The 22,755-nt window shown below is 56.9% G+C and overlaps 1 protein-coding gene across 5 annotated transcripts in view; it reads left to right on the top strand.

Moving 5' to 3' along the window:
• The window catches only part of SCAP (SREBF chaperone), a 50,503-nt gene extending 27,981 nt beyond the window's left edge, over nucleotides 1–22,522 (top strand). For 2 of the 5 annotated variants that reach the window (XM_073230508.1, XM_036994461.2), the window contains 21 exons: nucleotides 5,264–5,393; nucleotides 10,913–11,070; nucleotides 11,730–11,950; nucleotides 12,111–12,216; nucleotides 12,498–12,670; nucleotides 13,082–13,208; nucleotides 14,170–14,282; nucleotides 15,235–15,329; nucleotides 16,407–16,505; nucleotides 16,597–16,815; nucleotides 17,602–17,975; nucleotides 18,406–18,573; nucleotides 18,645–18,846; nucleotides 18,939–19,054; nucleotides 19,157–19,655; nucleotides 19,755–19,840; nucleotides 21,144–21,226; nucleotides 21,327–21,493; nucleotides 21,636–21,716; nucleotides 21,844–22,050; nucleotides 22,132–22,522. In XM_073230508.1, coding sequence (XP_073086609.1) covers nucleotides 5,264–5,393; nucleotides 10,913–11,070; nucleotides 11,730–11,950; nucleotides 12,111–12,216; nucleotides 12,498–12,670; nucleotides 13,082–13,208; nucleotides 14,170–14,282; nucleotides 15,235–15,329; nucleotides 16,407–16,505; nucleotides 16,597–16,815; nucleotides 17,602–17,975; nucleotides 18,406–18,573; nucleotides 18,645–18,846; nucleotides 18,939–19,054; nucleotides 19,157–19,655; nucleotides 19,755–19,840; nucleotides 21,144–21,226; nucleotides 21,327–21,493; nucleotides 21,636–21,716; nucleotides 21,844–22,050; nucleotides 22,132–22,377 — 3,670 coding nt within the window. In that variant the 3' untranslated portion in view covers nucleotides 22,378–22,522. Of the gene's footprint in view, nucleotides 1–5,263; nucleotides 5,394–10,912; nucleotides 11,071–11,729; nucleotides 11,970–12,110; nucleotides 12,217–12,497; nucleotides 12,671–13,081; nucleotides 13,209–14,169; nucleotides 14,283–15,234; nucleotides 15,330–16,406; nucleotides 16,506–16,596; nucleotides 16,816–17,601; nucleotides 17,976–18,405; nucleotides 18,574–18,644; nucleotides 18,847–18,938; nucleotides 19,055–19,156; nucleotides 19,656–19,754; nucleotides 19,841–21,143; nucleotides 21,227–21,326; nucleotides 21,494–21,635; nucleotides 21,717–21,843; nucleotides 22,051–22,131 lie in introns of those variants that run through there. The other 3 variants (XM_073230509.1, XM_036994463.2, XM_036994464.2) reach the window with 3 other exon arrangements.
• The last annotated feature ends 233 nt before the right edge of the window (nucleotides 22,523–22,755 follow it).

Genomic DNA, 22,755 nt, shown 5'->3' with positions numbered 1-22,755 from the left:
CCCGCTGTGGGGCATAGGGGGTGCACCATGGGGCAGGAAGGAGGCCAGGGTGCAAAGCCAGCAGGACTGCCCTGGTACAGGTCAGAGGTTAACGTGAGGGCACAGGGTTACCTGTGATTCCACAGCCTGTGCCCATGGGTAGAAGGTGGATTTAAACTTGGAAAGCAGGTTGCAGTCACAGTGAGGCTGTTCTAAGGCCCCTGTCAAATGACCACCGTGGAGCTTGTGTGGGCATTCCAGAGTGGGCCTGTCCTGAACCCTCTTTCTCTGGAAAAAAGCAGCCTCTGCTTCTCAGCCTGTCTCCCCCATGTGCCCACATCTCCATGGCCACTTTAGGGGCTGCACTCAGGGGACTGTGGGACTGGCTCCTTTCTGTGTCCCTGTGGCACTCTGCGCACATTGCATTCTCTTTCGTGATTTTGAGAGCTGGGCCGGGTGACTGGCAGGGTCCCAGAGCACCCCAGACCTCTTCTGTCAATCCTGGAGTCCAGAGCCCCAGGCCGCTCACCCAGTGGCTCAGGGTGCTGATGTGCTCAGCATTCCAAAGCCAGGGCACCCCTGAGCAGACGTTACTCCTGGCCTCACAGGCAAGCTCCAGAGATGCTCCAAAAAGCCTGTAGGAGGCCAGAGACTCCTTTGCTACCCACGATGCCCACGACCTGAAGAAGGGAGGTCAGGTGACCTCAGAAATGACTCCTTCTGGCTTTTCTCACCCCTCCCAGTCCTGCAGTGCTCCCCTCGAGGAGGGAGGAGAACACACCCCATCTTCCGTGCCCATGTGACACTGAGTGCCATTTCTGGGGTTGCTGTTTCCACATGCTCGGTTTCCCCATCACGATAACAGAGCTGTGCAGCCACGTTTGCACACAGGGTGACGTGAGCATGCAGGGCTGCCTGCTCAGAAAGCAGGGAAGTGCCATCACAGGATGGGAGTGGGGAGAGAGAATCCTGCCAGTGCCCGCAGGGTGTACTGTGGTGCTGCCGGCCAGGCTCGGGGGGCTGTCCCCTTGCCCTGCCAGGACGCAGCGGGATGTGCACACCTGCCCTGGCCCTCCTTGTTCCTACACTCAGGCCCCTGGCATTGGCCAGTGGCAAATGGGGTACCTGGACAAGGAGGGTCAGGGCAGGTCCTGGATGCAAGGGGAGGAAGCTGGTGGACATGAGCCTGTGCTAGAGAAGAGGGGCCATGCACGAGCCTACACTCAAGACCCTCAGCACATGGCCCACTGTGTCGGAGCTCACTGACAAAGCCCCAGTGTAAAGATAAGTTTACTAAGAATTTCTGTGTGGTTACTGCAGAACCTTAAACCCCAGTACCAGGCCCTCCTGACGGTGGGTTCCTGTATAGACACACGGGTTGTGCCCCATGTGCAGCATCTGGTACATAAATAATGCATGTTTGTTGAACATCTTCCATGTGGCTGGTATTGGCAATGCAGAAATTAAAATGGCATGCACCCTCCCCACGTGTCTTTTACAGTCATAAGCAGATGAACAGAGTTCCTGGGATCGGTGTACAGAGCATAGGTGCCTTTTAGTCCAGGGGTGGAGGAGTAGAGGCAGTGTTGCCTTAGGGATAAACAGGAATTTGGCCAGCATTTGGGGTGCAGGGGAGCATTTCATTTTGGGTGCCCCCAGAGACAAGGATTTGAGTACATGTAGCATGTATGCAGGATGCAGTGAACTTGGTAGGAAGGTGGGAAAGTGAAGAAGATGGGAAGGTCCGTCGTCCCACACGTTCCCCCCATGGCCAGAGGACAGGAACCTCACAGGGGGACACGGAGGGATGGGGCAGCACCACCTCGGAGCTCCCCACCCAGGTGTGTGGCTGGGATGCTTGTGTGGGGTCAGTAGACTCCCTGGAAGGCCACGTGCAGGCCCTTTTGTATATTTTTCTTTGTTTTATTTTTGTTTTATATAAGCCTTTAAAAAAGTATTCTTTGCTCATAGACCTCCCAAAAGGAGACTGTGGGCTGTAGCCTGCCGATCCCTGATGTGCACAATGACAACACCTCGTTGAGGCCCCTTTCCGGCCAGCAGGCACTCCTGCACCATGGACTTTCTCACCTAGGCAGACAAGCCTCCAAGGGCCGCAAGTGCGGATGGTTGGAAACTGGGCCAGCACGCCCAGAAATAAGATCAGAGGGATGAGGGTACGGCCCCAGCAGCCTCTGAAGATGTGTTGGGTGGCCAGGAGTGGGGAGCAGGCTGTAGAGGCACTGCCACGGCAAGGCATGTGGGCCGGGCTGGGGGAGGTCCGGGCTGCAGTCCTATGTGATCAGGAGAAAGGGCCGGGATTGCAGGGGTGGAAGCAGGGAGCCTAGCCAGGCTAGTGTGTTACTGCAGGGGAGAGGAGATGGCTGCTTGGTCTAGTGGGAGCCCAGAGGCGGTGAGATGTGGCTGAGTCTGGATGTGTTCTGGAGGAGCCTGCAGGATTCTCTAAGGACTAGATGTGGAGCAGTAGAGGGTTGGCATCAAAGTTCCTGCCCTGAGTGGCTAGAGTGGGTGTTGCTGGGACAGGAAGGGCAGGGGAAGTGTGGGGACCGGGGCCTGGTCCGTTTCCTGGGCTCTGTAGGATCAGGGTAAATCTGGTCCTAGAAACACTGCAGAGGCGGTGGTAGAAAGCCCTACATGACTTCTTTCTTCATGTCTTTTGTCTGTTTTGTCACTTCAGAAAAATGAGTGTGTGTTTTCTTCTGAAAATTCCCTGACATTTTTCTTCTAAGCTTTCCTTTTGGTCTAGAATTTGGTGGCCATGGTGGGCATTACTCTCTTGCACTTGGACTTTTTTGTAGAATCTTTTTCTTGGTGTTTTCTTTTGCCTGTATCAAGAGGAATATGTGGTTACTTAAATTGCTAAACAGAACAGACTCCTCTTTAGCAAAATGTCTCATTTTGATTGCTAGAAGCTGTTAATAATAATTGAAATCTCTGAGGTGACCACTAAGAAAACAGCTTGAAACATACAGAGAAGGAAAGAAGGGAATCAAAATGGCACACTGTAAAAAACAAACCAAATTCAACAGCAGCAGTGGAGGAAGTGAACAAAATCATACCAGACTTAGAGAAAACAACTAAATGGCTAAGTAAACACTCCCTTGTCAGTAGTCTTATTATGTATAATAATAAGATTAAGCTCTCCGATTAAAAGACAGAAGTTGGTAGATGAGATTTTAAAAAAGACTCCAGCCATATGCTGTATTCAGAACACTTAGATTTGTGCTACACTTGAGATACAAGAACACAACGAGGCAGGAAGTAAAGGGATGGAAACGATAATCCATGCCAGGCGTGAACTGGAGAGAGCAGGAGTGGCTGTATTGTTGGCAGGCAACAGGCAAAGTGTTACAAGGGAGAAAGAGCGTATTGATAAGTGCTTCAGTGCAGCAGGAGGCTGTAACGGTTACACACACCCGACCCCAAGCCCAGAACGCATGACCAAAGCCGGCGGGACCGTGTGGAGAAGTGGTCAGCGCGGCAGCGGCAGCTGGAGGCGGCAGCTCTCCACGTTCCATAGGGGGCAGAACAAGCAGACGGGCGGGGAAGGAAATGCAGACGTGAGCGATGCTGTGAACCAAGCAGACCTAACGGACCGAGGGAACCGTCCCCCCAGCAGCGCTGCACACACGGTCTCAGTGCAGGGGAGCACCCTGCACTGACCGCAGGCAGCCACAGAGTAAGTCCTGAGGCGTTGTCCTTACAAGATGATAGGAAGGATCTTTTCCAGTCACAGTGGAATGTAACTAAGAGGAGTAAGAGAGGGAAAACGGCAAAAAATCACAGATACGTGGAAACTGAACATGTTCTGAAACAACCAGTAAGGCAGTGAAGAAATCAGACTATATGGAGATGCTGTAAATACAAAGCTTTTGGGGAGTTGTGAGGGCATGTGAGGGAGGCTGATCGCTGGGAGGAGGACTCGGGTCGTGTCCAGGGTATGTGAGAAGCCATAAACCAGCAAGAGGGCAGTTGACCTGCTTAAAACACAGAGGAGTTGAAGAGACGCTTCACAAAAGAGGACATATCCAAATGTCCAATGGGCATATGAAAGGATTTTCAGCATTGTCCCACATTAAAGCCACAAAGTGGAACCATTGCTCCCTCTTAATGGTTGCAATCAGTTGAACCGACAAAATAAAGAGGTGGCAGGATTTGAAGCAGTTGGAACTGTCATTTGTTTAACTAGTTTGAAACTTGTATCGTCTATAATGCCAAGCTAATGACATCCTGTAACCCAGAAATTTCATTCTAGGAACCTAACCAAGAAAAATGAGTGCTGGTGGCCACCAGAAGTCATATATGCAAACAATCACAATAGCTTTACTCTTAATAGCTCAGTACCCCAACAGTGGCCAGGTAAATGCACTACAGTGTGTTTGTTCAAAGGAGCAGAACATACTGTGGAGGAGAATGACCTTGCCACGTGTACCAGTGTGGGTGACTCCAGCAGGTGCAGGACACGTGAAAGCAACCGCTCATGAAGTAGCACAGAGGTAGTGCTTGGTCTCATGTGAAAGCCGTACGGAAGGAAGCAAACCTCATTTATAGTGGCAGAAGTCCTGATTGTGGTTTGGGAGTGTGCCCCTCACTGGGCGGGGGCATGAGGCTGCCTTCTGAGGTTCTGGTGTCCTACAGCTTGATTCAGGTAATGGTCACACATATGTAAAAATTCACTGTACTACATGAAGACCTGTGTATCACACGTGTAAAATTAATCCTCAGTTGAAAAAAATGTTTTTTAAAAAGTCCTGAAACTAAATGTGCATTTGTTTGCCAACCTTCTGATGCAAGGCCAGGGTTTCCTTGTGTGGCAGGTCCGTGGACATGTGTCATGTGGCCTGGTGTGATCTGCACCCCTCAGCCTGTCACTGTCTGTCCCTGTTATTTGGAATGATTGCTTAGCAGTCTGAATTGGACCGTTCTGGATTTTCATAGCTTTTTCTCATTTCTTATTGTTGTCTAGTGTAACAATTTTTTTTCTTTTAGTATCTTGCCTTTTTTAGATCTCTAAAAGTATTCAACCAGTGTATTTTATGAATCAGGCTTCCTTGTAAGCTTCTGTGACTAAAACTGAGTCTGAAAATTTCTTCCCTGGGTGGCTTCTGAGTTTCTTTCTAGCTCTGAAGTTTTATGATCTTAATATATTAGGCATTTGTACATTCCTAGCAGGAGGAATTCAGTGCAGCTCCAAGGGCCCCAAGGTACTGCCTCTGCACAGCCTCCCTTGTTCACGTCCTGACCCTTCTCTCTCTGTTCACCCCAGCTACCCTCTGCTGAAGCTACCCTTGCCAGGAGCAGGACCTGTGGAATTCACCACTCCGATGAAGGATTACTCACCCCCGCCTGCAGCCCCTGACTGCCAACCAGGAGAACCCAGTGAGCAGCCAGAGTGGGTAAGGTGCCCGCGGGTTGCTGAGGAGGGCCCTGCGTGGTAGAAACTGCCTAGGGCACGAGTCAGCTTCAGACTGGCAAATACATGTCCTTGAGCAGCTTGACAGTCACCAGAAAAATTTTAATGAGTAACCTTTTTTGAAAGGAAACAGCAGGCGACACAGAAGTGTGACCATCCTAGGAAAGCTGGTGTGTGGTTGGCATGGCTGGGCCAGTGGCTCTGGTCTCACAGCCTGGCCGCTCCCACACTGTGCCAGCTGGTACCCAGAGCCATCGTGTGTGTCCATAGGGTGCTCTGACAGCCGGTGTTGGCTGTGTGCGCCTGTTTTTTTTTTTCCCCCAAGTAAGTTTTCCTTTTGAAGTATCTTTGATATACAATGTTATATTGGTTTCAGAGGTGCAACACAGTGGTTCAGCAGTTACTCATATTCTTAAATCCTCTCCCTCTCTAGTCTGGTTACTATCTGTCAGCATAGGAAGATGTTATAGGATCATTGACTATTCTCTATGCTGCACTTCCATCCCTGTGACCAACTTACATTATGATTGATAATTTTTGTGCCCCTTTATCCCCCTCACTTTCCCCACCTACCCAATGCAACCCCTCCCCTGAAGTGGCCAGTAGTCCCTTCTCAGTGTCTATGAGTCTGCTGCTGTTTTGTTCCTTCTGTTTTGTTTTTATATTCCACAAATAATTGAAATCATATGGCATTTGTCTTTCTCTGCTTGGCTTATTTCACTGAGCATGATATCCTCTAGCTCCATCCATGTTGTTGCAAATGGCAGGATTTCTTTTCTTTTTATGGCTGAATAGTAGTCCATTGTGTACATGTACCATCTTTTTATCCATTCACCTATTGATGGACTCTTAGGTTGCTTCCATATCTTTGCTGTGTGCAAACAGAGCAGTGATAAACACGGGAGTGCATATGTCTTTTCAAATCAGCGATTTTGTTTTCCTTGGGTAAATTCCTAGGAGTGGAATTACTGAGTAGAATGTTATTTCTATTTTTAGTTTTTTGAGAAACCTCCGTACTGCTTTACACAGTAGCTGCGCCAATTGACATTCCCACCAACAGTGGAGGACGGCTCCCTTTTCTTCGCATCCTCACTGATGTGTGTTGTTTCCTGTCTTGTAGATAGTGGCCATTCTGACTGGTGTGAGGTAGTATCTCACTGTGGTTTTAATTTACGGTTCCCTGATGACTAGGGATGTGGAGCATTTTTTTCATGTGCCTGCTGTCCATCTGTATTTCTTTGGAGAAATGTCTGTTAGGTCCTCTGCCCATTTTTTATTCGGGTTATTTGTTTTTTGGGTGTTGAAGCATCTGAGTTTCTGTATACATTTTGGACATTAACCCCTTATCAGACGAGTCGTTTACGAATATATTCTCTCATACTGTAGTTGCCTTTTTGATCTTCTGATGGTGTCCTTTGCTGTTCAGAAGCTTTTTAGTTTGATTTAGTCCCACTTGTTCATTTTTTATTTTGTTTCTCTTGCCTGAGGAGACGTGTCCAGGAGGTTGCGTCTGACTGTCACATCTCTTAGGTCCTCCTTGCTCCTCACAGTCCAGACAGGTAAAAAGCAGGGTTTTAACCCATTACAGTTCAGGAAGCTGGGGACCCAAGGGTGGCACCGTGTCTCACTTTGCAGCTTATGTGGGGTCCACACTTCTTTAGGATCCGGGTGTCCTGGTGGAGCCCAGTGCTTCTGGGCCGCTCTGCTCTGCAGACTGTCTCCAGTTTGAGCGCTGATGCAAACAAGGACAGGCCCTTCCAGTTGAGAGTCATGTTCAGGGCTTCACTCACCCAAACTCTGGACCTGCTGTTTGGAGACCTTACCATCTTGAGTAGCTTCTCAACCTCATGCCATGCTTCAGTCCCTGACATGTGGAGGCTGTTGAGGAGGGACTGGGCTCAGGGACAGTCTCCTGCCTTCTCTCAGTGGCTGCACATTCCTTCCGGGGTCACACAGAAGCTGGGCATCATGTTACAAACTCAGCTGTACTGTTGCTCAAGGAGCCATATCTGGTAAGATAGGTGGATATTAAACGGCATCTGGTGTCACTGGGGAGCACACAGCCTGGGCTTTGTTGACTGGTCACAAAGGCCAGAGGCAGTGTGTTCGGATGCTGGCAGAAGCCAGTTCTGTAACTTTGTGGCCCTGCCAGACCAGTGGCTCACAGTGGGGCCTCCTTGGTTTAAACCGTGCACCTTCATTAACCTCCTGATGAGGTTTTACCACATAATTATCTGAAGTCCCTATCTCAACAAGGTAGTCTGTGTTTGTGGGTGTTGCTGGCTAGTAGAGCTCAGTGGGCCTGACGGTGCAGAGCAAACGTTCAATGATGCGCCTGGGAGCGTCTAGCTGTCTGCAAGCTCTCCAGGCTTCCCTGGCACCCTTCTTTGCCCTGGACGGCTGCAGGAAGTGGGTGTTCAGACACAGGAGGGCTCAGGGGTCAGGACTAAAGGAGACCCAGGTCTGGTGCCCAGCAGCTCAGCGGTTGGCGACCTCACCCCCAGGGACTGTCCACAGTACCACTGTTGGCCAGGAACACAGGCATAGTAGGGAGTAGGGATGCAGAAGTTATCGACCCAGACAGAACAAGTGTGTTGCAAGACTCGTGGCCAGGCCACGGCCCCTTGGGGATATTGTGGTTCAAGCTCAGAAGGAGAGCATCTCCTGGCTGTGAGTCGGCCCGGTTGTGATCCCCTGACCTGGCTGCAATGGCACCAGCCCCATGTTCTCACGGCATGGAGGAGAGAGCGAGAGTGTGCCCATTGGGCTCTGAGTGGGGTCCACATCCTCAGTCCTGTGCAGAGGGGGATTTGCTCAGCAGGCTGAGAATAAGGGGCTCCAAGGGAAAGTGGGCAGCCTTGATGTGGGCGGTGGGGTGTCCACTGCCCACGCCAGGGAAGCCATGGAGTCCACAGACCACTTATGCCTTCATGCAGGACATGGGCACCAAGGGTCTGCAATTTGCCTGGTGGGATGTTGTCAGGACATGCAGAGCCTCACGTCTTCCAAGGAAGTCCCAGGCTGCTTGGGAAGAGACAGAGATGTCAGTGGGAAATAAATACCATCTATGTCCGAGAGACACAGGAGCCAACTGAGAAGCTCCCAGTGGCCGATGCTGGGAAGTGAAATATGTTGTATAACAAAATACAGTGGATTGGATCGTAACCCCAAGTGTATAAATACCTGAGTCCATATGATCGAATAATAAGTAAATGGGGAGGAGAGGCCCCTTTCCATGGAGAGCGTGACGGCCGCCCCTCAGCAAGGAGACCAGGCCTGGCCCCAGCTGGGGTGAGCGGTGGGTAGGCGAGAAGGGCATCTTACCTCGTGAGGACGACCAGGCGGCCCCAGGGAGGGACTTTGTACGCAGCCTTGCTCGGCACTCAGAGTAAGGGAAGCCTGGGAAACCCCCACCCTGAGAAGCCTCAGTAGACAGGACAGCCAGGTGCCTGTAGTGTCCCGGGCGGGGTCCTGGGGGAGGAGGGAACTGGTGGCCTTACTTCCCTAGCGACAGTGTCTCAGGCTTTCCTTATGTTTGATGGCCTTGACAGTTTGAGGAGTGTTGTGCGCCTGCTGTGTGGCATATCTGTCAAGTGGCGTTGATCTGTTCTTCCCTAGACTAGACGGGCTGTCGGTTTGGGATGGCAAAGTGTCCTCCTAACGTCTGTCAACCTTCTGAATGATTTTTCACCCCCATGGACTTAAGTATTTGTGCTGCAGAGCCCCTGGTGCTGCCAGGCTCTCTGCCAGCCTTTCTAGCAGATGCTCAGGGCGACTGCAGTGCTTTCCTTGAACTTCCTCCTCTGTGCAGTGTGTGCTCACAAGATGTGGCCATTTTGATTGATTTGTTTGCATTTGTTCTCTACTTGTGGTTCTTTCTGGGGGTGACCTCCAGCCCTCTTTTGTAGACGTGTCCCACAGAGGGATGACAGCTGTACCCTGAATTCACGCCTGTGGGTGTCCCCCAGGGAGGGCTTTGTCAACTCGGCCAGGTCCCTGCACCCTGAGTTGGGGCCACCCTGTGCTGGAGTCGCTGTGGTCAGCGGCCTTGTGGACTTGGGGCAGGCACTTCCCTCTGGGAAGAGAGGAAACAAGGGGAACAGCAGGGAAGGCAGAAATGTCCCTGTTCCAGCTGTGTGACTCGGGGCAAGTTGCTGAGCACCTCTGTGCCTTAGTTTCTGCATTGGTAAATGGGGATGCCAACTGGGCCTGCAGTGGACATCATCACAGGATTGAGGGAAGGGATGCAGAGGGTAAGTGTAGCGCCTGGGCCGTCGCTGCACCACGTGGCAGATGTCTGTGGCCATCACCATGTCGTCATTGTCATTGGTCAGATCTGGCCAAAGCAGAGATGGGGGCAAAGGCTCCTGCTGGACCGCCCTCAGGTGTGCCTGGCACGCACCTCTGCCATCCCACTCAGCGTGGTTGGCACTGCCCAGGCGCCTCCCCCTCCAGCCCCTCTGTGCTCTGTATTTTGACTCAGTTGAGTCAATGTTTCATCCAAAGTTGCATCATCCAGTGTTGTGCACATAGCAGATGCCCGAGAATGGTTTCTGTCGAACAGAGAGTCAGGCCTTTCTGGGTCTCTGGGTCGACTGCCTAACCAGGACCCATCCTGGCCTCCACTCCTTCAGTTGTACTGTGGCGCCTGGCAGGGCTCCTCTGAGCACCTCGGCTGGCTGGGCTCTGAAGCCCCTGCTGATCCTTCTTCCAGGGCAGAGCAGGTTCTGGGAGGAGGAGCATGCGATGTTCAGGGAGGAGACCAGGTTGGCGTCTAGGCACCATCATGATGCCTGAGGTGGCCTCCTGTTTCCATAGGCATGCAGTCATGTGCTGCAGCTGTTGTGTGCTTGTATGTCCACTAGTCTCTGCACATGCTGTTTAACACACGTGTGTCTCTGTGGTGTGTGTGTGGCTCCCTGATGCTGCAGGCTGACTGTCCCTCCCCCTCTGCACGAGGAGGCTGAGACCCACAGAAGGCAGATTGTTTCCAGCCTGCCCAGCTGGAGAGCTGGGACTGTAAGACTGGGTATTTTGATCTTCAAAAGCTGTGGCCCTGCAAGTGGCCAAACTAGGGTCAGTAAGACAGGCAACAGCAGGTTTTGGGAGCTTGTGGTCTGTTGCGAGGTCAGCAGACATTTCCCATCACAAGCAAGATGGTGAATGTCTTAGGCCACATGAGTCACAGAGTCTCTGCCCTGAGAGCAACGCTGGGAGACTCTGAGTGGAGCGGGCATGACTGTGTCCCATAAAACCTTACTTAGAAAAACAGGTGCTGCGCCCCCTGCCGCGTGTGGCCCACGGTTTGCTGACCCTGGCCAGTGGGGAGGTGTGGGAAGTGGCTCAGCAATGGTGAAACCCCCTTCCTGGGCATCTTTGGTTGGGGGGCCGCACCTTTGGCCCCATAGTGCTTCGCCTGCGGGTGCTGAACACAGCCTCCCTGCGCGTGGGCCCCAGCTGCCCTCTGCGCTGAGCCAGTCTTCCATCCCCTTGCTTCTGCAGTACGTGGGTGCTCCAGTGGCTTACGTCCAGCAGATCTTTGTCAAGTCGTCTGTGTCTCCCTGGCACAAGAACCTCCTAGCAGTCGATGTGTTCCGCTCACCTCTGTCCCGGGCATTCCAGCTGGTGGAGGAGGTCCGGAACCATGTGCTAAGAGACAGGTAACTGTCTCAGGGGCCCAGCCGCCGACCTGTGCCAAGGGCAGCCCTCGGTACCTCCATGGAGCAGCCCGCTCTGCAGAAACTGGGTGAACGGGCAGAACAGCTGTGCATTCTCAGCGTCCTTGTGGATTCCCTGAGGCTTGCTGTGCCTGGACTCCTGCAGATGTCACAGATGGCAGCCTGAGGTCCAGCCCCATGTCACAGACAGTGGGTATCCCCCAGGCTGGCTGCCACGAGCTGACGGGCTTGGCTCAGTTGTGCCTCTGCTGCCTCACCGCCTTGGGGTGGCAGGACCTGAATGGCACGGTTGCAGCCATGCTGATGGGCCAGCTCCAGGGGTGCACCCAGGTCTGCCATGTGGCTCTGTTGTAGCTGCCTTCAGTTAGCTGAGGGTTTTGACGGGGATTTTGGTGAATGAGACAAAGCCCCTGCCTTTCACCCTGTCCCCTCTGCCCTCCCAGTTGACCAAGGTGTGTGAGTGGGAGGGTGGTGTGTGCTCCCAGAACTTGCCTGTCCTGAGTGACTGGCTTTTGTTGTGGGTGTGGGATGCCTGAAAGAATGCTCCCCTGCTGCCCTTGTACTCGGGCTCTCTGAGAACCAGGCACCTCCAGGGCCTCCTTCCTAGCAACACAGGCTGCCTCCTGCTGTCTCCTGCACAGCTCGGGGACCAGGAGCCTGGAGGAGGTGTGCCTGCAGGTGACAGACCTGCTGCCGGGCCTCAGGAAGCTCCGGGACATACTCCCTGAGCACGGGTGCCTGTTGCTATCCCCTGGAAACTTCTGGCAGAATGACCGGGAGCGCTTCCATGCTGACCCTGACATCATTGGCACCATCCACCAGCACGAGCCCAAAACCCTGCAGACCTCAGCCACACTCAAAGGTGCTACGGCTGGGCACCTGTGGGTACCATGTCTCCTTCAGCGGGCACTCTGGCAGACCCAGGGTTGCCTGTGTTTCTAAGGGTGGGGTGGAGAGGGATCCTTGGGGCTCCACAGCAGCTTCTGCCCCCCTTGTCAGCACCTGCTGGTTTCTTCCTGCAGACCTACTGTTTGGTGTTCCTGGGAAGGACAGTGGGGTGAGCCTCTACCCCAGGAGGAGGATGGTCTCGTATGCTATCACCCTGGTCTTCCAGCACTATCACGCCAAGTAAGGCCCTTGGCACCAGGGCCCACCCAGACATCTGAGGGGCATCGCCTGACCTCTGGGTCTGGGTGCGGGCCAAACAGCATGCCCCCAGTGATCTGTCCAGAGCCCCGTGTGGCCTCACAGTCCTTCCCAGTGGCGCCTGCCCATGGCTCCCCAGCAAGGGCCTGGACACTTGTGGTGACAGGTTGGGGACAGGTGCTGGGAAGGAGCAGGGGTGGCCACTGAGACACTTCTGCTGGGCCCAGGGGAGGCAACGCTGAACTCCTCTCACCCCGTGACAGGTTCCTGGGCAGCCTGCGGGCCCGCCTGATGCTCCTGCACCCCAGCCCCAACTGCAGTCTCCGGGCGGAGAGCCTAGTTCACGTGCATTTTAAGGAGGAGATTGGCATCGCTGAGCTCATCCCCCTTGTGACCACCTACATCATCTTGTTTGCCTACATCTACTTCTCCACACGTGGGTACCCACAGGGGCTTCTTCCAGGCTACAATGGGCGACTCCCAGTCACTGACCTTCCTGCTTCTGGAGGGGTCATGGGCAGAGACGGACAGCGCTGGCGGTGGGCACAGACCTAGGCCCTCGTCCACCAGCAGAGCTGTGGCTTCGGGACTTCCAGAGCTCTTGCTTCTCAGGAAAAGAGTTCTGGGTTAGGGTTCCCAAAAGATGTGCACACAACAGAAGGCTTTTGGGTAGCCACTGCCCTGGAGACAGGGAAGTTCTTGGGCATCCTTTCCTTTGGTGAAGCCAGGGGCCTCCCCCGCCTCAAATTCCAGGATACACTCTACTCCAAGAGCTTGGCTAAGAGGTGCCCATGTGTGGCAGGGTCTGGCCGCGGGTGCTGCCCTGATCACCCTCTCTGCCCTCCAGGCAAGATCGACATGGTCAAGTCCAAGTGGGGGCTGGCTCTGGCCGCCGTGGTCACCGTGCTCAGCTCGCTGCTTATGTCCGTGGGGCTCTGCACGCTCTTTGGCCTGACGCCCACCCTCAACGGCGGGTAGGTCCCCATCAAAGGCCTTGGGGCCTTGGGCTCAAGAGCCTTGCACCTTTGGGCCTACTCTGGCCTGGATGCTGCCTGTTACCCCATGTCTTCCTGTTGTTTGGACGTTGAAGAGGTGCATCATTTTCCTCTCCCTGTCACCCGGCTGGTAGTCACATGTGTGTGTATGTAGTGTGTCTGCGTGTACATCTGGTACGTGTCTAGGAATCTGTGCGTGGGGTGTGTGTGTGTGTGTGTGTGTGTGTAGGCATCTGCATGGCTGCGTCTTGAGTATGTTTGTGTGTGTAACTGTATACGCATGTCTGAGCTTGTAGCATCTGTACTCAAGCACACTGCTCCCGATGGCCTCAGCCACAGGTGGGTGTGTGATAAGGTAGATTTCTTCATTTTTCACTATTAAAACACTTAACTGCCTAATGAGGTAGGTCACTGTAGAGTAAGCACTCTACCTTGTCACCTTTCAGTGGTATTTCCCTTCCCCTGCATGTCCTCTTTGAAGCCCAGTGAGAAGCCCTTCCCTGGGTCTTCCCTCTGGCCTCAGTCCTTTTCTCTTGGCCCTGGAAAGCCCGCCCCTCATCTGCCTGTCCGTCTGCGGTCGCAAACCGATCAGCCTGTCCCCACCTTGCTTGTCGGGCTGATTGCAGGGAGAGCAACTTTGCATTTTCTGCTTTCCTTGGTGATAGAACACCTGCTTGCTGTCCGTAAACTGGTGGTGCTGAATTGCCTGGGGTCTTTGTGGACAGAGGTTCCACGGGTCAGGGTGGGGCTGTGTGGATGGAGGTTATGTGGGCTCAGGTGGGGCTTTGTGGATGGAGGTCCCGTGGGCAGAGGCGGGGAGATGGGTTTCTGCCCTGAGCCTCCACCTCAGGCTGTAGGCCCAGCATCCTGCCTGGGTCCCAAACCTGTTGGGAAGCACGGTGTGCTGGGCCTCGTCAGAACCATCCTCCCTTGTCCCCAGTGAGATCTTTCCCTACCTCGTGGTAGTCATTGGCTTAGAGAACGTGCTGGTGCTCACCAAGTCAGTGGTCTCCACCCCCGTGGATCTGGAGGTGAAGCTGCGCATCGCCCAAGGTATCCGGTATTGGGCGGGCAGTGGTGTGCAGGGGTGGGCCTGGGTCATGCTGTTCCTGATGAGGGGGCAGGAGCCTCAGAAGCCCCAGAGCACCCTCCACAGTGGGCCAGCAGGCCCGGCAGCTTGTGGGCTCATGCCAGGGAGCCATGGGGTCTCTGGGTTTGTGCTTTGTTGGGCTCCAGGTGTCAACAAGATGGCCACTAGGCTGTGTGGGCTTGGGCTTGAAGGCCCTCTGTCCAGACTGGCACCTGGGATGTTCTCCACCACTCCAGGCCCCTGGGCTTGGTCACTGCTGGCCACCTCAGTGGTGGAGCTATGGACCTCAGCTTCTTTGGGAAGCAGAGAGGAGAGCCTAGCCTCGAAGACTGAGACCTTGTGCCCACTCCTGACCCCCATCTTTGGGGCTGCACCCGGGGCAGGCTGCTACATCACACAGCCACTTTTGCCAGCTTCCACAGGAGGCTGGGCCCTGTGCTAGAGTGGCGTCCCGAGGAGATGGCCACCAGATGCTTACAGCCTTAGGCTGCCATGGTGCAGGACAGCTGAGGTCCCAGTGGAGAGGCCTTGTGGAAGAGCAGGCTAGCTCTCCCATCCCTTGAGCCATTTTGGTACGTGGCAGGCAGGCTCCCTCACACCCTGGCCATGCAGACCTGTCAAGAACAGCATGTGGATGTTGGGTGAGCCAGAGAGGGTCGTCCTTCGCTTTCCTCTGGGCTCACTCAACCCCATACGCTGCTCTTGCCTCCCTCTGATGGCGACAGCACTCCCATACCCTCCAGGCCCCCGAGTTCCCTTCCCTGCGGCAGCTGTGTGGTGGCAGATGGCGGGCACTTGCAGAGGCCTGAGTTTTGGGCACTACGGTAGAGTGGCTGCCTCAGAAGCTGGGAGGGCTAGACACGTCCGGGGTGGAGGTCATGTGCTGGCCCCATGGCCATGTTGTCGCCTCTGCAGGGCTGAGCAGTGAGAGCTGGTCCATCATGAAGAACATGGCCACTGAGTTGGGCATCATCCTCATTGGTTACTTCACCCTGGTGCCTGCCATCCAGGTAGGACCCCAGGCCTGTTGCGTGGTTGTGAGCCCGATGCCAGGCCCAGCCATGTGGCTGAGTGCAGGATGACTGCCAGATGGTGGGGCCTCTTTGCTGACAAGGTGGTGGTTGCTGTGCAGAGTGCTGGCACTCCTGTTTCAGAAGGTACTCATCAAGCCCTGGCTGGATTATGGGATTGGCGCTCTGCCCAGGCAGTCTCTGCCTTTGACCTTGTCGCCTTAAGCACTCTTATGCTGCCAAGTGTCAGGATGTGCTCAGTGGGCACAGCAGAGGCCTGGCTATACAGCTCTAGCCAGACGTGGTTTCCCATTTCTCAGGCAGAGATGCAGTGGTCCCCTGCTGACTTTCTTGGCTTTAGCCCTCCACACACATGGGCCCCTGATGGAGGGCCACCAGACATTGCCCTGACTGGCCTTTCCTGTTGGAAAGTGCCCTCACTCAGCTGTAGGGCTGGACCTGCATGGTGCTGGAAGTCCAGCTGTTGCAGGAATGGCACAAAGGGAATGGTTTATCTCCTTCCCAAGGCTGGCACGCCTAATGGGGTGCAGGGCTGAGAGAGCAGAGGGTTCTAGCTGCTTCCTCCGACAGCTCCTTGGGCATCCACAGGGCACCATGCATCCTGGGACGTTAGCTTTGATGTGACCCCTATGCCATCATGTGCTGGACACTTCATCCTACTCCATATTTGAGCTGATGCCTTGGGGACGCGCAGAGGTCTCTAGCAACTGCAGGGGAGGAAAAGCTGAATCTGGGAAATACCATCTATTGGTAGAGCTCAATGCAGCCGCTGGCCCTTTTCCGGTTTTAGGGCAGAATTAACTCTCTCCTGCCCTCTCTCCAGTGGTCTCTTATGGTTGCTGACAGGAACCTTTCAGAGAGACCCAGACTGGGTTCAGATCTGGGCCCTGGGAGCTTGTTGAGCAGCAGGCTGGTGTCCCTGGGGATCAGAAGGGTGCCAACTGCCTGCCTGCCTGCCCACTGTCTGGGGTTAGGGAACAGGGTCTCTGCTGTCCCTTGGTGGGGACGGGAAGGGGCTGGGCCCGAGGTAATGGCCCCCTTGTCTGCTGGCTGCAGGAGTTCTGTCTCTTCGCTGTTGTGGGCCTGGTGTCTGACTTCTTCCTCCAGATGCTCTTCTTCACCACTGTCCTGTCCATTGACATTCGCCGCATGGAGGTAGGGGGACTGGGCCCCCCTCTTCATCCCAGGCTGTGTGGGAACCTGCAGTGAGCAAGTGGCTGCAGCCTTGAGCACTGTGCCCCCACAGCTGGCGGACCTGAACAAGCGGCTGCCCCCAGAGGCCTGCCTGCCTCCAGCTAAGCCAGGGGCACGGCCTGCACGCTTTGAGCGGCAGCTGGCTGTGCGCCCGTCCACACCTCACACCATCACCCTGCAACCATCCTCCTTCCGAAATCTGCGGCTCCCGAAGAGGCTGCGCGTCATCTACTTCCTGGCCCGTACCCGCCTGGCCCAGCGCCTCATTATGGTACCACCCCTGGCCCTGGCCCAGTGTCACCTCATGGTACCGCTCCCCAGCCCAATAACTCATCATGGTATTACTCCTGGCCCAGTGTCTCATCATGGTACTGGCCACCCTCGGGACCCTTGGTACTGTCCCACTTGTCCTGGAGGTGGGGCTGCTCCCTAAGCTTCCATGGCCCTTTCAAGTCTTGCTTTGGGGAGCTGGCCTGCGCACCCTGCCAGGACCCTGGTGCTTTCTGAGTTGATGGGCCCATCTATGGGAGACACAGTCTGTGGGCTCTCATCTCCCTGGAGTGTCCCAGGAGAGCAGCCTGCTGGATGGGGTGCTCTGGGATGGGATGGACCATGGCTCACGGTCAGGGTTCACTGGCCACTACAGTGAGCAGGTTTCAGAAAGCACCAGGCAGGACAACTCACCGGCTGGTCTGGGTGGAGGGGAGAAGCAGCAGGGCGGGCTGCTGGCTGGCAGTGCCTCCCCCAGGGACTGATGGGAGGCGGAGCGAGGCCAAGGCCCCTGAGCAGCAGGGCGGGCGGCCAGTCCCTCCGTCTGTGCTGACCATGGGCAGCACTGGAGATGGGAGAGCTCTGATTGCAACCTAAGGGTCTCCTCTTTCCAGACTGTGACCCTAGATCCCTTCAGCGGGTGGGCGTCAGGAGGCAGAAGGAAGGACAGACGGGGCCTGAGGCCCCATGCTGCTTCCTTCCTGCTTGAGGCCCAGGCTGCTGGGGCAAGGATGGGACTTCCCTTCCTCCCAGAGCCCACCCCCCCAGCAGCTGATGTCCCCTGCAGGCTGGCACTGTGGTCTGGATTGGTATCCTGGTGTATACGGACCCAGCAGGGCTGCGGCCCTACCTGGCTGCCCAAGTGACAGAACAGAGCCCACTGGGCGAGGGTGCCCTGACCCCTGTGCCCGTGCCAGGCGGGGTGCTGCCCGGCAGCCACCCAGACCCTGCCTTCCCGATTGTCCTGCCTGATGCCAAGTCAGTCGAGAACCAGACATTGCCTGGGTATCCACCCGAGCTTGGGGGTCTGGCAGACGGTGTCCACGATGGCCCAGTACCAGAGGTCACCTGGGGGCCCGAGGATGAGGAGCTTTGGAGAAGACTGTCCTTCCGCCACTGGCCAACGCTCTTCAGCTACTACAACATCACACTGGCAAAGAGGTGAGGTGGCCCTGCCAGTTGCCACCTCCCCGCTGGCGTCAGCTCACCTTGCTGGGAGCGTCCCTTCCCCTCAGGGGAGACTCCAGTTTGAATCGTGCATTTCTTTTAAATCTTTGACATTGTCAGGTGGTGAGGTTAGAACTGGTGCTCCTAGCAGCCACAGCCCAAGATGGGCGGTCTGGGTCCCCTGGGTCCCCTGGCTGTAGTGAGGACCCCCCACCCCAGGGTGGGTGACCCCCGCACCATGTGTCCTGCTGCTTCGGCGGCTAGGCAGCGAGGTTGCGACGTGAGTTGGGTTGGGCGACCCGCCTGTGCCCCCAGCGCCCCCTGATGGGTGGGCCCGGAGGCTGGCAGGTCGAGCCGCTGTCCACGTGGAGAGGGGAGGGGCAGCGGAGGCGCCTCCAGCTGACGCCTCGCTGCCCGGCCCCAGGTACATCAGCCTCCTGCCTGTCATCCCGGTCACGCTCCGCCTGCACCCAAGCGAGGCCCTGGAGGGGCGGCGCCCGCAGGACGGCCGCGGGGCGTGGCCCGGGCCCTGGGAGGCCGGCCCCAAGGCCCCGAGCGCGGCGCAGGCCCCCCGAGACGTCACGCTGTACAAGTAAGGTCTGCGCGGGGAGGGGCGGCCGGCGGGAGGGTCCGGACCGCCTCACAGTGTCCTGCTGGGCGCAGGGTGGCCGCGCTCGGCCTGGCCGCGGGCGTCGTCCTCGTGCTGCTGCTGCTCTGTCTCTACCGCGTGCTCTGCCCGCGCAACTACGGGCAGCCCGGGAGCGGGCCCGGCCGGCGGCGGCGCGGGGAGCTGCCGTGTGACGACTACGGCTACGCGCCGCCCGAGACGGAGATCGTGCCGCTGGTGCTGCGCGGGCACCTCATGGTGAGGGGGCGGGGCTGCGGCGAGGGGGCGGGGCCGGGCCGCGGCGCCACCTCCAGTCGGAGCCGGACCGTGTGTGCGCTGTGCCCCTGCAGGACATCGAGTGCCTGGCCAGCGACGGCATGCTGCTGGTGAGCTGCTGCCTGGCGGGCCACGTGTGCGTGTGGGACGCGCAGACCGGGGACTGCCTCACGCGCATCCCGCGCCCCGGGTAGGCGCCCGGGGGTTCCCGCCCGCGGCTGCTCGTCGGCGGCCACCCCACAGCCACCCTCATGGCGGCCCGCGGCGCTCACCCGCCCGCCTGCCCCCGCAGGCATCGCCGGGACAGTGGCGGTGGCAGCGTTCCCGAGGCACCGGAGAGCTGGGGGAGGCTGTCGGACGACGGGAAGGCCGGCTCGGAGGAGCTCGGGGACGGCTCTCCGCTGCGGCACCGCCCCCGAGGCCCGCCGCTGCTCTTCGGAGACCAGCCGGACCTCAGCTGCTTGATCGATACGGATTTCTCAGCCCCGGCAAGGCTCCCTGAGCCCCGGCACCGGGGGTGCTACGGCGCGCGGGGCTCCGCGGGCTACGACTTCCACCGCCTTGTGCAGCGAATGTGCCGTGGGGAGGGCCTGGTTCCGGCCCCGACGCAGGCCGTGCGCCCGCCCTCGCCTGGGCCGGCGCCGTCTCTGGCCCCTGAGGATGAGGAGGGCTCCCTTCCTGAAGAGGGGTCCGCTTTTCTCTCCTGGGCTCCCAGCGCGGACGGCGCCATATGGAGCCTGGAGCTGCAGGGCAGCCTCATCGTGGTGGGACGGAGCAGCGGCCGGCTGGAGGTGGGCGGGGCCGGCTGGAGGGGGCGGGGCGGGGCGGGGCTTCGGGGAGGCCGCTCGCGGCCTTCCCAGCACAGGTGTCCGCAGCTGCCGGGCTTGCAGGTGTGGGACGCCGTCGAGGGCACGCTCCGCTGCAGCAGCGAGGAGGTCTCCTCGGGCATCACGGCGCTCGTCTTCCTGGACAGAAGGTGGGCGTTCTGGGCTCGGCCTCACCCTCCATAGACACCCTCACCCTCCTGAGGTTTGAGTCCTGGCTCCCATCACTGCTCTGCGATTTTACCTCCCTCCTGCTCCTGACAGCGACCGTGTTGCCGCTGCCGTATTCACGGGAAGGGTGCCAGCCGAGAAGTGATGGTATGAAGCACTTAGAACAGCAGGGTGGCAGCGCGGTTTTCTACTGACCCTTCGAAGTCGGCCGCTCTTGTGTCCATACTGACGTTTTTGGTTCTCTTGGCTGCAGTCTGGGTTACAGGAAAATGCATCTTCAGGACCCTCTTGAGCCTTTTCTTTCCCTTTGATGTTGAGCTCTTCTTGCTTCCCTTCTCAGCACTTCTCCTGGTGTGGGCATCCCCAGGGCTCCACGTGCAGCAGGCCCTGGGCCCAGGCTTTGGTCCCACCGGGCTCATAAGCCAGGTCCTGTCCAGGTGCTGGCACCCTCAGCACCCTGGCTTCTCATGGGACCTGAGTCCGGCTGGAGCCTGACCCCTTGTGTAGTTCTCAGGGCTGTTGCTGTCAGTCCTGCCACAGCCAAGGCTTCCTCTCCTCCAGCCTGGCCAAGTCCTTCGGGCTCCCACATGCCTGGAAACCCTTACCTGCTGCCTGCGACTTTGGTCTTACCGAAAGAAAACGCCCATCTCAGCCCAACCCTGAGTTCTGGGTGACTGTGGCCTCTCCCTACCCCCCACTTTCTCACTCTGCCAGGAGCCATGCATGCTCACGGGACAAGGCCATAGACGTGCAATTGCCTTTTACTTGAGTAAGATTTTTGGACCCCACTCCTTGGAGGCTTTGGGAACACTGGGCAGATGTCTCCATTTCTACCTGTCAACCTGTGTCTGTGAATTAATGAACAGGAAAGAAAATCCTTATTTTTTTGTAGAAAAAGGAAATGGAGTGGGTGGTGCTCAGGTCTAAGCTACTTTGATGTGAGTGAGACAGAGGCTCCATAGCTCCTTTGCCCCTTCTGCAGAAACCTGTTCTTCGGGCTCTAAAGAGGGACCTCTGCATGCTTGTTTTACTACCTTACATGAGAGGATGCTACTCAGGTGCCATGCCACATGTGTTAGCTCCCTCATGATCACACCGAGGGGGCTACTGTTGTCCTCATTTCACAGATGAGGAAACTGAGGCACAGAGAGGCTAACAGAGTTGCAGCTGGGTCTCTAGCCCCAGCACCGGTGCGTCCCTTGAGGTTCCCACCTGCCCTCTGTGCTCAGCCCACACTGGGAACTCTTGAGGGGCCGCCAACAGCTGCCCTTCTTTCTCTTCCAGGATTGTGGCTGCCCGGCTCAATGGATCCCTCGATTTCTTCTCCCTGGAGACTCACGCTGCCCTCAGCCCCCTGCAGTTCCGAGGTCAGAGGACCTGGGCCAGGCAGGGGCCTGAACCCGGTGGTGGGTGGGGCCACCCATGGGGTGTCCTTTTAGAGACCCCTCACAGGCCGGCTCTCCCCAGGGAACCCAGGGCGCGGCAGCTCCCCCACATCCCCTGTGTACAGCAGCAGCGACACGGTGGCCTGCCACCTGACCCACACGGTGCCCTGTGCACACCAGAAGCCTATCACAGCCCTGAAGGCTGCTGCTGGGCGCCTCGTGACTGGGAGCCAAGACCACACGCTGAGAGTGAGTGTGGCCCTGTCCCCGGTGCTGGGTGGCCTAGCGCAGGGGATGGGCAGTTGCTCGGGGAGGCTGGAGGTGCCCTGAACTAGGGTAGGGACTTCTGTGACCTGTAAGACCCCCAGGCCTGACGCCCATCCCCGCCCAGGTGTTCCGTCTGGAGGACTCGTGCTGTCTCTTCACCCTGCAGGGCCACTCAGGGGCTATCACCACAGTGTACATGGACCAGGTAAGGGGCCACCAGTGGGTGCCGGGGACCTAGCCAGCCCGTGACCTGTTTCTGAATCCAGGAAGCTGGGACACTCTTGACAGAGGTATTCCAGCATTGACCAGTGCCCCTGTGCCTGTGTCCCTAGACGATGGTGCTGGCCAGTGGAGGACAGGATGGGGCCATCTGCCTGTGGGATGTGCTGACCGGCAGCCGGGTCAGCCACATGTTTGCTCATCGTGGGGACGTCACCTCACTCACCTGTACCACCTGCTGCATCATCAGCAGTGGCCTGGATGATCTCATCAGCATTTGGGACCGCAGCACAGGCATCAAGCTCTACTCCATTCAACAGGTAAAAGGGCTTGGGGGCCACAGGCATCTGTCCCTTCGGGAAGGACTCCAGACACTGAACCTGCCACGTTCTTGTCTCTAGGATCTGGGCTGCGGTGCGAGCCTGGGTGTCATCTCAGACAACCTGCTGGTGACTGGTGGCCAGGGCTGTGTCTCCTTTTGGGACCTGAACTACGGGGACCTGTTACAGACAGTCTATCTGGGGAAGAACAGCGAGGCTCAGCCTGCCCGCCAGATCCTGGTGCTGGACAATGCCGCCATTGTCTGCAACTTTGGGAGCGAGCTCAGCCTGGTATACGTGCCCTCCGTGCTGGAGAAGCTGGACTGAGGGTGGGCAGTGACTGTGACCCCTGCACCAGCCGTGCAGTGGCACTGGCTGCTCTGTGGGGCCAATGCACTGGATCTGGATGGGGGTGTGCAGCTGTGATTTCTGGAAGCTGCCTCATAACTAATATTAAACTCCTTTTTATAAATCACGTCTCCCAGGGCCCTTGTGAGCCACTAGCGCCTTCCCCTAGAGGAGCTCCTTGGTCACATCCCCGCCAACCCTGTGCCGATCAGGTTCAAGGCTTCTCGGCTCAGAGCTGCTCCAGGCAGGAGCCACACCACAGATGATAGTAAGTAAGTGCCTAGGGTCTGCCTCTGTGAGGCCAGCCCCACTCCATGCTTCCAGAGGCACATCGCTTAAGACTCGAGCCTCCCCAAC

Source organism: Manis javanica, chromosome 3 (genome assembly GCF_040802235.1).
Source record: "Manis javanica isolate MJ-LG chromosome 3, MJ_LKY, whole genome shotgun sequence".
NCBI lineage: Eukaryota > Metazoa > Chordata > Mammalia > Pholidota > Manidae > Manis > Manis javanica.
The sequence above is the reverse complement of the archived record's forward strand: the minus strand, read 5'-3'. Positions and strand labels throughout refer to the sequence as shown.